Source organism: Populus nigra, chromosome 7 (genome assembly GCF_951802175.1).
Source record: "Populus nigra chromosome 7, ddPopNigr1.1, whole genome shotgun sequence".
Taxonomy (NCBI): domain Eukaryota; kingdom Viridiplantae; phylum Streptophyta; class Magnoliopsida; order Malpighiales; family Salicaceae; genus Populus; species Populus nigra.
The window spans coordinates 12407536-12423740 of NC_084858.1; the positions used below are offsets into that span (position 1 = coordinate 12407536).

The 16205-nt window shown below is 29.4% G+C and overlaps 1 protein-coding gene across 1 annotated transcript; it reads right to left on the reverse strand.

Moving 5' to 3' along the window:
* Positions 1 to 5804: 5804 nt before the first annotated feature.
* LOC133700056 (NAD(P)H-quinone oxidoreductase subunit H, chloroplastic-like) lies at positions 5805 to 6455 on the reverse strand. The gene is given in 1 exon segment (XM_062123620.1): positions 5805 to 6455. A coding segment is annotated over 1 exon segment (651 nt).
* Between the last annotated feature and the right edge of the window lie 9750 nt (positions 6456 to 16205).

Sequence of the window (16205 nt, forward strand, 5' to 3'; positions counted from 1 at the left end):
CTATAAAATCAAGTCTTGGAGCTCTGCATATGACCAAAATACCGAACAGAATTGAAAGACACTTATATTGAACCATCTGAAAGTCATAAATTGTTACTTCTCGTTTAGAGATGTGTTTGACTGAAAATGTTGAATTATTGAGGAAATAGATTGTAAAGTGAGTGTGTATGTATATGATTGTAGCTTGAACTTAATCTAGTGCACCTATTGGTATAGGTGAGGCTATGGGAACCAAACAACAGTAGAGAACGACCAACAAAGCACAAATTTCAGGTAGGTGCTTAACACTTTAAACATTTATTTAAGAGCATTCTGAATTTTATTATGCATGTCTGAATTTTTGGTTTTTTTTATTATGCATATTTTATATATGATTAATGGTTGAACCAGTTTTCCGGTTTAGAACTGGTGCCTTGCGAATGGGTTATTGATTGGATCAACTTCCTGGTGATAAGATTGGTGCCCTAAGAATGGGTAATTGGTTGAACTAATTTTCTAATTTGGGATAGGTGCCTTATGAATGGGATATAGGTTGAACCAACTTCTTGATGATAGGATGGGTGCTCTAGGAATGGGCAATTGGTTGAACTAGTTTCCTGGTTTGGGGCTAGGGCCTTGTGAATGAGCTATTGGTTTGACTAGCTTTCCAGTGATAGGATCGGTGCCCTAGGAATAGGTGATTGGTTGAACAGGTTTCTCGGTTTGGAACTCGTGCCCTGTGAATGGGCTATTAGTTGGACCAGCTTCCTAGTGATAAGACTGGTACCCTGGGAATGGATGATTGTTGAATCAGTTTCCTGGTTTAGAACTCGTGCTTTGTTAAATGGGTAATTGTTAAAATCTATTATTGAATTAATTGGAATCAGAACCCTGGATAGTGAACTTGTTAAAAAGAGAAATTGTTAGTGTAGTGTAATGAATTATTAAATATATTAAATTGTTAAATCAACTTTATAGTGTTTTTATAAATTTATATGCAGGTTTATCTTATCTGCATACCTTCTAATTTATACATTTGGTGTTGCTTTTGTGTATTCATTTTGGTTAATAAAGTAATAGAGAAATCCCTTTTCAAATGTTTAACCATAAATTGTGACTTGTATGAGTAAATTTGTATAATAGTTTATTTTGTTTAACTTGTGTAATAGATTTTTTATTACTTAAATTATATAATGTGAACCTACTGATGTGAGTAATTCAATATTTGTTTATCTTAAAAAAAATTCCTTGGATTTTCTTTTTTTATCCTCCTATCCATGTGTATAATGTTTTAAAAGTTAGGGTTGTTACATTTGGTTTTTTCAGGTCTTCCAGAGGTACTAGGCAGGGTGACCCTCTCTCCCCTTATCTCTTTGTCTTAGCCATAGAGGGTTTGGGGTGTATTATTAGAGAGATTACTTGAGATGTGCGGTTTAAGTTCCATTAGTGAATAGAACCATATCATACACTTATACTTTGTTGATGATCTTATGATGTTCTGTCATGTTGACTTGGGTTTTTTGAGAATTCTTAGGGGAGTTTTGGATACATTTTCTAGGCTTTCGAACTTGACCATAAACCAGGATAAGAGCTTTGTTTACTCATCAGGGGTTGACATTAATCCCTAATTAAGAGTAGAAGATTATGTCATAGTAAAAGTTTTAACAAAATATTTTATGTTAATTTCTAAAAGTAGACACCACCATTATTGTATCTTTTCCGGTGAAAGGTTATGTTTGTTTTGCGTTTTTCTAAATTTGTATATGATATTAATTATATTATAAGATTATTCATGATTTATTTAAAAATTGGCCGGTACCTAAATATAGGAGACATCTAAAAAATTGATTTTAATTTCTAAAAATAAGAGATTTCAACAAAATAAAAGTTTTAACAAGATTTTTATATTAATCCCTAAAAGTAAGAGATTTTTTTAGAATAAAAGTTTAAACAAAATCTTTGACATTAATCCTCAATTAAGAGTAAAAGATCTCATCATAGTAAAAGTTTTAACGAAATTTTTTATTTAATCTCTAAAAGTAAGAGATTTTGTCAGAATAAAAGTTTTAACAAAATAATTTACATTATTCCCTAAAAATTGGAGATTTCATTAAAATAATAATTTTCACAATTTTTTATTATTATAAAGCGATAGTAAATCTACATTTACTAGCATGTAATTATTATTAAAAAAAGAAAGCATGAGTAAAATGATAACCATAGACTATTTGTTTGCAGAAAAAAAAAAAAAAGGATAACAAGCTTAAGCCTCCCTACTCAAATTTTTAATATGCCCAACTTCACCCATAGTCTTAATTCCTTAAAGCTTGAGAATTTAAGGTATTACCGCATCTTTACCGCATCTTATAAGACAATATAGCAACAAAATAAATGATGTTGAAAGTCTATAGGAAAATAAAAGCAAAAAAGACTAGCCATATGATAAAAAAAACTTTTCGTTCAATGCTATTATGACTTGAACTTTTCCAAAATAACCATGCTTATTTCAACTCAACAGGGCTACACATGAAAACATTGAAAGTAAGCATTCATTTATTTTCTCGGGTTTTTATTGCTACTAGAATCAAGCTCACGTGTGAAGGTTTTTTTTTAAACTTTAAGTGGACATTTAAACTTCTTTTAGCATAGTCCTACTTCCATGACAACCATTATTGGGAGAAATATTACACATTTCTTGGCTATATAGTCCTCTTCTCATACATAACAAAATGAACTCCTAAGTTCTCACCCTTTTATGACCATTCCTTCTCAAAACACAGATTTCTCGTTCCCTTCTAGAGTTGAAGATTTATCAGTAACAATAACTGAAGCTTGCATTGTTAGTGTTTATGCCATGCAACCAATTAGTTGGTTACAAGTGATGTTGACTTTGTTCATATAAATATATATATTTTATTGATAAAGGTTTATTTATCTTTAATATTCACCAAATATTTTAGTAATGAACATAATATTTTCTTAATGAATCTAAAGTAAAAATAAGTTCTTGGGCCAAAATGCTTTGTAAAGAAAATTATAAAGTTATAATTATGAGTTTCCTAATACATCAAAGCATTGTTTCTAAATGTTCCTAGTCAATTCTTGATTAAGATTGAACATTAATTAGAATTGTTGAGACTCATACATATTATGATCTTTCTTTTATGAAAGGAAACAATTGTTCTCATAAGCTGAGGTATAAGAGATACCTAGAACTAATATGTAGGTGCTTATCAGATGACATGTACACTAAATTGATCATCATGAGAATTTCATATAGAGAGATAATTTGTATCTATGGAAAAGCTCATATGACGACTATGTAAGTGATTCTTATACTTGAGATCACGAAGTTATCTTATTAAAGGAGTGTTATGTTTTGATTCTACCATACATTGTCCTAATCAAGGGTAACAAATGAGTAGATATTGAGTATAATATACCTTATATGAAGGTATTTAAGTAATTAACAGAAGATTCATCATCCTAGATGAATTAATGAAAATTATTCATCTGTTCTTAAATAGTATTGGTTGTAAATCCTTGCGCAAGGTGGAATGAGATTTGAAAAAAGTATCAAATCTTATTCAAATAATCAATGACTAAGGTATTGAGAATAAACATGATTTGACAGAGTAAACACACTTCATGCTATAATGTCTACAATAAAACATTGTTGATAAAGGGATAATAATTACACTGAGAAATTGATCACTGAAAGTTAAGTCATACCAATTATGACTTTTCTAAATATTTAGGGATCATGATAGGTTGCTAGACATTATACTTGATCTTCTAATACAAATAAATCAATTGTTGAATTGTTAATAAATTAATTTGTTTAATCCTATTTTATTTAGGATTGTGATTTATATCTGGTACAATAAAAAAATACCTAAAATGTAAAAGAAAAGAGCTATCACTCAAAGGTATACCAATCCCTCTCTTCTAAAAGGGTTTATGAGATTTCTCACTAATGGTTCGTGTGGATTACTGTTGAAGGTTAGACACTTGAACGGTTTGTTGTTTGTGGTAACCCAACCTTGAACCAATTATTCAGAAATGTAGGGATTTAGATAGAAAAAATTATTTTGTAATCTAAGATGACAAAAGAACGATGAAAAAGGCTAGAACCATGGTGCTCACAAAAGACTTATGAATATTTGCAACAACTACCTAGGTTTTGACCACCAAATTTCCTTTAATGGCTCGATGAAATTAGTTTAAATATGTACATAATCATCAAATTAGAACGGCATGTTAGGGTTGTATGTTTATATATAATTGTTATGTATGATATATCACTAATGCCATGGAATGAGACTTAATCAAAAAAATTAATCCCTCATTAAAATATTAAGTACATATTGAGAACATGATTTGTTGTCTTCTGATTTTATATGCATAAAACCAGAGTTATATTCATGGATAACTTATTGAGTTGCTCAAGATTACCATTAATTAAATATGTTTAATGTTATAAAATCGAGTCCTACTTAACTAACTTATATGATTTGGATGAGTTACTTATGATCGCATAAGATTAGGGGAAGTAGTTAGGTGAAACACATATGATATGTTTCAGAGAGTTGTCACCTAATTAATCTAGAAGTTATATAAATATGTAATTGATAAGCTATGTTATCTATCTAATTTAATTTATTTTTTGAGTTACTTAAGATCATATAAATTAAATGGGATCTTAGCTCACTAAGAGATCTAAGCGAAATTTCCTGAATTAATAGTGATTTTTATTAATTTGCAGGAAAGTAGTAGAAGACCAAATTATCATTAAAGTTTTTATCTAAATATGGTTATAAATATTTATGCATGATACCAATACTCATTATCTTTGTATGAATATGTTGATAGATTATCATGAGTAAAATAAATATATCTCTACATAACATACTTGATGCTAATAAATTGACTAAACCAAACTTCTTTAACAGGTATCGAAATGTGATAATTGTTCTCAAACAACAAAGAAAGTTATAGGTTATTGAAACTCAAATTCTTCTTATCTGTGATGAGGACACTGATAACAAAGTACAAAGTGAATATCAATGTCATATTGATGATGATGAGCAGGCTAATTATGTGATGTTAGCCAACATGTCACTTAAACTTCAAACACAACATTGGAATATGAATGTTTATATAATAATTATGCATCTTAAAAAATTGTTTGATGTAGCTAGTATAATTGAGAGGTATGAGACCTTTAAGGAATTGTTTCATTGTAAGATGATAGAGTTTTTTGGTGAACACCTATGTGTTGAGAATGATTGACTATTTTAAGAAATTGAGCCAACAGGGCTTTATCATAGATCACGAGTTAAGTGTGAACTTAGTCTTGCATTCCAAATGTAGAAGCTTACATGGGGCATCATGAATCATAAAGGTACTTGTCATTATTATGGCAAGGAAAACCACTATAGAAGGAACTATAAAGATTATCTTCCAACAGTGAAGGCTAAAAAGCTTATTGAAGCTTCTACTTCATGTGTGTTTGTGATTGAATAAAGGAAAAGTAGACCTAAGAGTTAGTAATGAATCAAAGGTTGTTGCATTAACTTTGTCAAATAGACTGATAGTAGAGCTTGATAATTGTTATTTTATTCTAATACATTTTAGAAACATTGTATCTATTTTTAAATGGATTTAAAATTGTTATTAAGGGCAAATGTTGTTTCTTCTATAATAATGATATTTGTTATGGATCTAGTACTTATACAAATGGTTTGTATATACCTGATCTTGAAATGCCCAAGTTCAATATAAATTGCAAAAAGAACAAATTAGATAATCAATATCCATATTATTTATAGAATTTTTACGGATTCCGTCATTTCACCAATTCGGACTAAATAACAAGCTAACGAATCCCCTTCTTTTTGCCACTGGACTCCCCAATCAAATTCATCATAACACTCATAATGATCAACTTTACGAAGATCCCATCGTACTCTGGAAGCTCGTAGCATTGGTCCTGATAAACCCCAATTTATTGCTTCCTCTGCACTAACAATTCCTATTCCTTCAATGCGTTCTAAAAAAATAGGATTTCGTGTAATAAGTTTTTGATATTCAGCAACTTTTGTTAAAAAATAATCGCAGAAATCCAAACATTTATCTAGCTAGCCATGAGGTAGATCAGCTGCTACTCCTCCGATACGAAAATAATTATGCATCATTCTCATACTAATGGCAGCTTCGAATAAATCATATATTAACTCTCTTTCTCTAAAAATATAGAAGAAAGGGGTCTGCCTACCAATATCTGCCATAAAAGGGCCAAGCCATAAGAGATGAGAAGCTATACGACTGAACTCCAACATAATTACTCTGATATAGCTATCTCTTTTAGGTACTTGAATATTTCCCAACTGTTTCGGTCCATTTATTGTTATCGCTTCTGTAAACATAGTAGCTAAATAATCCCAACGTGTTACATAAGGGAAATTATGACCCATTCTTTTAGCCAATTTAGCTCTTAATACAGGATCATTCAAGTCAGGTTTTTTTGTTATTGGGATAGGTGAATACTTAAAAATCCATCCTCCGAAGGAACCGGACATGATAATTTTTCATCATCCGGCTCGAGCAAAAATCAAACGAACCAAATGGATCCATATAAAAAAACCTATATCTCTATATGTTATAAAATCTAGATCTTATCCATATCTACACGTATATGAATGATTTGATACAATAAAAAATTGACTGGATTCTTTTTTTTTCAAATTTCAAAAGTTGAAATCATCCATCGCAAGGAATTCGGTTCTTGTCATATCAATGAAACAGGGATCACCGAGTTATATAAAGAAGGATATTTGATCCTTTTTATTATGAATCATATGAAACTTGTAAAGTTTGTTTATTGAGTAAGATGACCAAAACACCCTTTACTGAAAGAGTGAAAGATCTAATGCATTATTAGGTTTAATACATATATAGATGTATATGGACCAGTAACGATTTGTTCCATACATGAATATACATGTTTGATCATTGATAAGATATGATCATATATATTTGATGAAAATCTAAATCATCTGAAAGATTCAAAGAATTCAGAAATAAAGTTGAAAAACAAATTGAAAAGAGTATCGATATACTTTAATCGAATAAATGCGGTGAATACTTCACCAAGATTTTCAAGATTATTTAAAAGAGAATGTGATTATCTCAAAATGGACACCTTATAGAACACCACAACATAATAAGGTTTCTAAAAGGAGAAATTGCACCATATTGGATATGGTGTAATCCATGATAAGTTATACAAACCTTCCAACTTCTTTTTCTAGGGTTATGCCCTACAAACTACTACTTACCTTTTAAATAGGGTTCCATCAAAATCTTTTAATAAGACTTTATATGAGATATGAAATGTTAAGAGACGGAAAAGTTTTGAGATGTGACGTTTATATGAAGCATATTGTATCTGAAAAGGCTAAAAGCTAAGTCAAATAAATATAAATTTATGAGATATCCAAAAGAAACTATTGGATATTATTTATATCATCCTATTGAGAAAAAATATTTGTCTCAAAATATGTTACCTTTCAAAAGAAAGAATTTGTTCTTGAAAGGAGTAGTGAGAGGAAAATAAAACTTAAAGAAGTTCAATAACCATGAACTGACATCTAAATAGAACCTAAACCTTAGGCTATAATATTTTATTTTCAGCCTAAAGCTAAAAAAACATAAGAACTTTATAGATTTGGTAGGACATGTCATGCACTAATGAGATATGAACTTCTTATAGAAGCAGAAAATGATGAGTTGCTTATACTTAATGAGCCTACCAATTACATGGAACCAATATCTGATATTGATTCTAAAAAATATCTTGAGACCATGAAATATGAAATTGATTACATGTATACCAACCAGGTATAAGACTTGGCTAATCTACTTGAAGGGATAAAACATGTTGAATATAAGTGGGTTTTTAAGATAAAGATTAATATGGATAGCAATGTACAAACATATATAATCTATAATAGTTACCAAAGTTTACAAACAAAGATGAATAGGTTGAACTTGATGAAACCTTCTTGCTGGCATGTCAAAATCTACAAAGATTTTGCTTGCTATAGTTACATACTATAATTATAAGATTTGACAAACAGATATCAAAATTATATTTTTGAATGAGAATCTTCAAGAAGATGTGTTTATAACACATATTGAAAGTTTTTAATTTAAAAAATTTGCTAATAAAGTATGCAAGCTATAAAAATTCATTTATGAACTTAAGCAAATATCAAAGAGTTGGAATATCCATTTTGATGAGATAATTAAATAATTTAATTCTATAAAAAAATTTAGATGAGACTTGTCATTATATAAAGCTTATATGTAAACAACATATTACTAATAGGAAACCACATTTATTTACTCTAGTTAGTAAATATCTGATTGTCCAAGAATTTTTCCATAAAGGATATGAGAGAAGCAACCTATATACTAAGAATAAATATCTAAAAAGATAAATCTAAAAAGGTTTGTTGTATTTTCTCAATACACATACATCGATAAGATACTAAAATGGTTTAGCATGGAAGAATTTAAAAGAGAATACTTATTTCGTATATGATACGTCTCTCCAAAGATATGTGCCTTAAAACACAAATTGAGAGATATATTATGGAAATGACTCAACATACTTTAGATATAAGATCTATAATGTATGCGATGATATATACAAGACCAGATGTATTTTATGCTTTAAGAATAATGAGTAAATACCAATCTAATCCAAGTAAGAGTCACTGGAAGATAATTAAAAATATTCTTAAATACTTAAGAAAAATTAAGAACGTTTTTCTAGTCTATAAAAGAGATAAACTAGTAATTCATGGTTATTTGGATGTTAGTTTTCAATAAGATATTGAAAATAAAAAATTTAATCTACTTATATTTTACTCTAAATAATGGTTTTGTAAGTTAAAAAAGTTCCAAATACAAGCCCAAAATAAATTCTACAACTAAAACTGAGTACACCTCTGCATTTGAGGAGACAAAAGAGATTGTTTAGATCAAGAAGTTCATTACTGAAATAGGTGTAGTTCCTAGTATTGTTGATCCAGTAGCCCTGTAGTATGACAATAATGGAGCCATTGCACAAGTAAGGAAACCAAGGTATCATAAATGATCCAAAATTATACATAGACAATTCCATTTGATTAGAGAACCATAGAAAGAAAAGATGTAAAGATAGAGTGAGTATGGATTGAAGAGAATCTTGTAAATCCTCTTACTAAGCCATTGCCCAGTAAAATCATTATCATTAAGTTGAGTGATATGGTATTTGACACATGAGTGATTAACTTTAGTGCAAATGAGAGATGTTAGTATATATGCCTTACAACCAATTAGTTTATTACACTAGACATTAACTTTATTCATGAAAATATATTTAATTTATTAATAAAAACTTATTTATCTTTAATAATCATTAAATATTTTACTAATAGTTGCTTTTGGATTGATTAATCCGATAAAAAACTTAATTGCTAACAGAGACTTCACTCATATTATTTGCAGACAAAGTAAGCGTAGGGGCTAGGAATTAACCAAAACATATTTAATTTTTATAACTCGTTCATCTTGTATTTGGATATTATTAGACACTTTTAAGTATTCGGTTAAGCTTTTTTTCCATTGTAATTTGAGAGAGAACATTCTTGTAAATAAAAAAAAGATACTAATTATTTAAAGAAAACATTAACTGAAAATCAAAAAGCCATGGAAAAAACACTGTAAATGCCCACTGTGTTTTTTCTATTTTGTCCTCTCCACGAAAACATTGCATTCAATTAGAGGTATTATGGTCTTTTCAAAGGAATACATTTTTTGTTTTCAAATTCATAGGGGTTAGAGAGGTATTTTTTATTTTTTTAAAACAATAAAATTAATAAAATAACATTTATCGAAAATAAAAATAAACTTTGGTCCAGGAGCTTTATGGCCGTTTTGATTTTCAATGAATATTTGAATTATATAACTACCATTACAAAACAAAAATTAAACCTTCAATACAGGGCCTTTTTTTGTCTTACTTTTGGTTTCTTCATAATACTTAGGTGAACTAAGGGCATTTTGGTCTTTTAGTCATATAAATTTTAAAAAAGAAAGTTCTGGCATGCGCTAGCGAGTGGACTTCATCTGCACCCTTCAAGCGAAATGTACATAGCATTTGGCAGAAACATCACCTTTCTCGATTGTGTTGGAAGCGCGACAATGTCCTCTCTTTGGTGGTGTGGCGAGTGTATGCAGCATAGCAGTAGTTGGACTCTGATAGGCGTTTTACTTCTCTCTGTTTTTTCTCTCTTCTTATTACTAAAGTACAATAGTGTCCTCTCGTTTATCTTTTGTATCAAATTTAGTCCTTATTCTTTTAATTGCTATTTGATTTATTTTTGATTTGTTTTTTTCTTCAATTTCAACCGTAATCATTTGGTTTAATTTGATTTTTATATCAAGTGTGTTCCTCGCTCTTTTGATTTTTTTTTTCATTTTACTAATTGATTTTTTTCTGATTTTATCCCTAGTATATGATTTCATTTTTTATGTAGAATTTGGTCTCTTTTGATTTTTTTTTTCAATTTTATTTCTAATCATTAGGTTTAATTTAATTTTTATATCAAATTTGATCCTCATTCTTTTAATTTATTTTTCTTTTACTAATTGAATTTTATTTTTAGTTTCATCCCTAACAATTTATTTCAATTGTTTTTACATCGAATTTGGTCCTCAATTTTTTTAATATTGTTTGTTTTAATTTAGATCCTTTTTGTTGCATTTCTTTCAATTTCATCCCTCGTCATTTTTTATTGGGCATTTTGCATCTTTTTTTTTGTTTGCTTGCCTGATATGCCTCATGACTTAGGTCGCGAGTTTTAAAGGTTTACACTGGTTGACTTTGATTTTTTTAGGTCCTATAAAATTAATTTATTTTTAGTTTCATCCTTCAATATTTTTTTTTGAACTGATCTTCATGTTTTTTTTCTATTTTTTTTCTATGGGGTTATTCCAATCCTATGTCTTTGGCAGGTTAGTAAGTTCACCTGGGTTAACTTGAATCTTTTTTTTTCTTTACTTTTTTTTTTAGTTTCATCTCTTTATATTTTTTTTATTGAGAATTTTGCTTTGTTTTAATTTTTGGTTTGCCTTCTATATTGTCAATCTAGACCTCATGACTGCAGTCATGAGTTTTGAAGGTTAATATGAGTTGACTTTGGTATTTTTTAGGTCCTTTTCAAAAATTAAATTTTTTTAATTTAATCATTGGACATATAATTTTTGTTGGGAATTGAGCTTTTTTTCACTTTTTTTTCTATGGAGTTATTCTAATTTTGTGTTCATGATCACAGGGATAGTGAGTTAACCCAGGTTTACTCAAAACTTTTTTTTATTATTATTTACCTTTGAGTTGTTTTATAGCTAAGCTTTATAATTTTATTCCATTTGCTTTTATTAACACTTTTTTTTTTATTGGCATAAATAATTGTTTGATTAAATAAAAAATTTATTTAGAAAAATAAAGTTGTTAAACACAACTAAATGCATAGCATTTCATTTTATAATCAAATATTTTAATCTTAATTATGTCTTGATCAAATATCAATCTATATAATAAGATGCATATATAAGCAATTCAATTTATGATTATGAATATTTTTTTATATCTAAAAACATATTTAAAAAGCCTAAATACTTATTTTTTTACTAAAGAAAAATATATGATCCATGACAAATGACATAGCTAGTATCAATATATAAAATGTTAGTGTAAGCTTTGTAATAGGGCACCTACTTATCTCTTTTTTAATTATGAAATGAAATCTATATATATATATATATATATATATATATATATATTTTTGTTGTGCTAAATAACTATCTCGTCGTTCACTTTCAAAAGATGTGGTGGAAGCAAATGATTACAAAACAGAAAAAGGTTTTGTCTTCACATTAATCATTATGAAATTAGCTCTACTTTACGTTGAAGGAGACCTAACCTTTTCTTCAGTAATAGTAATAGTAACTACTAACTTGATACTCGATAAAGCAGTCGTCGATGCCTGGTTTCAATAGTTGACAATGTTTCTAATGAAGATAAGATAAAAGGAGACAAATGTTATGGTAAGTATCATCCATCAATCAAGGAGTTTCACTATATTTAAGTTTGATTACATTTTATTTAACCACAACAAATATTAATATTAACAAACGGACGTCTACGCTGAATTTGTTTTCGTTTTTTTCTTAAATTGTTTTGCATAATAAGCATCTAGTCTAAATCTTTGATTTTAACATAAAATAAAATGCGGCAGCTACTCCAATCATGTAATTCATCCTTAGAGTGGACATGCCATCTTGAGCTCCACAGAGAACTTGAAATAGTCTCTAGTTGATGGATTTGTTAGATAACAATATAATATCACTATTATTAGAGTTTTATCTAATAGTTTTAATTTTTCAGTGAAGATAGTTCTTAAACATTTAAAATCTCATCACTTTTATTCCATCTAATTAAGTTAATAAAATTAAATATGATATAATGTCGACCTCTTGATCACGTTGTCAAGCAACCCCCAACGACATAGATAACAATCCAAAAAGACGACAATCAGGTTTAATAAAACCCTAACCTAGAGGTAACCCTGTACCTAAGAACCAAAGGTATTGGAAAAAGACTTAGACCCGGAGATAACCTTGTATCAATGAACTCTAAGTATGCGAATGACACCACAAAGACAAAATCTTCATTAAGTCAATGTACGATCTTTATCCTTGCAAAGAAAGGTTGTTTCCCCACAAACAAAAATAAAATAAAACTCATGTTTATTCTTCAACTTTTTGCTGAAATTTGCAGCTAAAAAACATAATATGATCTCTTCTAACTAACCATAATGGATCCCTCTTGGGTTGTAAGTTAATGGGCCTAAACTAGTAATCAAGTAACATAAGTTGAATAATAAAATAAACCTCTAATCTAATGGGACAAAACAAACCCAAATTAAAAATAATTATTCAATATTAAATATATAAATAAAATAGGATAATAAAAAACAAAGTTTCCATACTAAAATTCTTTCATGTAGCCCGTATCTCTAATTTTCATATAATTTCTTTTTTTTTGCAGATTTAAGTCCTTATTTCAAACATGTTGTTCTCTCCCGTTTGGATGAATTATTGGGCTTATCATATATGGTATGAAAGATTGAGATGTCTATTTTCCATCCCAACTTGAATTATATCAAATTTTCACCTTTAGTTGCAGATATGTGCGAAATAGTATACATAGGTCTAGTTTAGCATAATTGACAAGATTTGTTTAGTAACTTTGACCTTCTGAAATAATATGTTCTTGTACTCTATTTAACTTGAATATTTATCAAAATATAGTCCCATATGTCTATAATATCCTTGTAAAATTTTAGCTTGATCCGACATACGTTTTGAGAAATATGTCTAATCTTGCAAAACTAGTCAGCAGGTATTTGAAGGCCAAATTTGAACTTGACGTGATTCACGTGATTCAGATCATCCTTCCCTTCTTTAAAAAGATTTTACCTTGAATCTATATCATGGAAAAATCAATACCAAACCAAAAAATAACTTAATCATTAAATCCAAGAAGAGTCTTGTTAGCAAAGAAGGTCCCCTTATTATACAAGCTCTCTTTTTCAACCATCTTTCCCTTCTTCAATTTCAGATGCTCCTCATATATTTTTTTAGGTGTCAAAGATATAAAAGTTATATGTCTTCCATTCATCTTAAAGAAATATCTATTTGTCACTCTATCATGCATAGCTCTCTTATTATACCGCCATAATCTACCATACAATAAATGACTAGCTTGCATTTACACAACATCACCTAACATTTCATCACAATATTTATTAATAGAAAACACAACCAAAACCTACTTATTCACCTTCACTTTATCACTATCATTTAACCACTATAATTTATAAGGTATGAGATGTTGGCAGTGTACACTTGCAACTTTTTCACCAATTCAATACTACCTAGATTATTACAACTACTACCATCTATAATTAAGCTACATAACTTATTCTAAACATAGCATTTCGTGTGGAATATGTTCTCGCTCTGACCTTCCAAATCATCTACTTTGACATGCATATTCAGTGTTCTCCTTACCATAAGTGCTTCTCCCTCAACCGGATACTTAACACAAACATCATCAGCATCCTCCAATGGTGGAATCTTCTTCTCTTTGTCCTCCCCATCGGTCTCCACCTCGTTACTAGTTTTCATAACCATTACTCTTTGTTTGGACACTATGAAGCAAGATGACCAAAATCCAGAAAATAAAAGTATTTAATGTCATAGTTACGAGAAGTAGAAGTAACATTGTTACCTTTAACAATGATCAAAGTGCATCTCATCTCTCTAGGGTATACAACCTTACCCTTTTTATTTGGTTGTGATGGACTACCCCAGTTCTTTGCCTTCCAATTGGATTTCCAAAGTGTTGAAGGGTCTAATGATTGGCTGGCAGAATTCAGTTGTCATCTTTGAAAAATCATATCTCCCTCATATGACATCGTATTTGGCTGAAATTTGGAGCGTGGATAGGTATTTGAATTAGGAATCCAAGAAAATTGAGTTTGCATCAATTGGACTTCTGTAGCTTCAGATATTAAATTTTGAATGGCCAAAGGTCAACAACACTGGCAGAATGCGAGAGTTGACTTTGCAGAATGTGATTTCCATGATCTTTCTCTTTTTATTTTTCTTGCATTACATTTCCAGAAAGGTATGGATGTTAGCTTTTTAGTGCCTCTGGAATCACTTCATTTTGATCACTAGAACTCACGCTTTGCACAAAACATCGATTGAATGTTAAATCTGCCAATTACCTCCAATTTACTCCTTTTTGCATCTTTCATCCAAAAGTGCCTTCAAAACATAAAATAAAGAATATCAAGGCATTTTATATATAAAACATGGACAAAACATTAGGTAGATGTGGGTGAAACTATCGAATAATATGGTTACATCAAATACCCTCACACTTAGCTCTTGCTCGTCCTCGAGAAAGGATAAATAAAATCAAATTAAAAATAACTATGATCAATCTCTTAATCTTCCATCAATGTCCAAGAATGTATGCATTATAAACAAGAATACAATCATGAAGGATAAATAGTATAATTCTCATGAATTCATTTACATGCAAACTTCAAAACTGAATCAATCGTCGGGATTTAAATGAAATCTATGCCATGCCAAAGTGATAGGTCCTCTCATTGATATACACTCCAACACTCATGTGTTTAGGGTTTATGTGTTTAAATCTCTTAAATTCAATCAAAGAGTATGTTCTACCATAAGCTTCCTTTTCAATCTCATCTCCATTAGCAACTTATTACAAGTATTACATGAATCAAAAGGTCTTCTTTTCCGGTTGTAATGGGGCTAAGGTTAAGGTGAGGTAAAAGAAAGTAAAAGGAAAGGTTCAAACCAAAGAAAGTAAAGCATTCCGAAAAATGATACTTCAAACAAGATATTCCATCAAAGCTCATAAATTTTTCATCTTTAATCACCAATGCTTAACTCATTTTGATTTCAAGCTCTTTCAACATAAAATCTTAAGAATATAAAGGAACACTTTTTTTTTCTTTTTCATTTCATTGTTTTTTTTTTCACCTTTAATAACTTTGCTCATATTCTCATCAAGCATCACTTCTTTCTTTTCACATAATTTCCAACCATAATTCCATGAGATATCACAAGTATATGTGCTCTACTAATCCTTGGCCAGGGGAAAAGAAAAACATATATAAAGTTAAGGCTTATAAATGGATATAGCAAAGAAAAGATAAACAAGCTCAAAAGGGGCTTACTAAGGATAATATGCTTTAGGTTGGCGTTTTGGTTCAAGTGATTAAAATTCCTAATACCTTTATCATCTTCATGTATATTTGTAATGGAATATAATCTCAATAAGATATGAAGCAAAATCTAGAGATACATATCATTGAAAGAATGCACACTCAAAGAATATAATGTTGAAGGCTCAAAAGCTTGCATTGGTATAACATTATAAAGTCAACATGGCATACTCTCAAAATCAATCCCTAAACCAATTAAACCTTAAAATTTGCATGCATACTCCTTCATTTGATTTATATCTTCATCTATCTCAATTAATTCTTATACATAATACTCATATT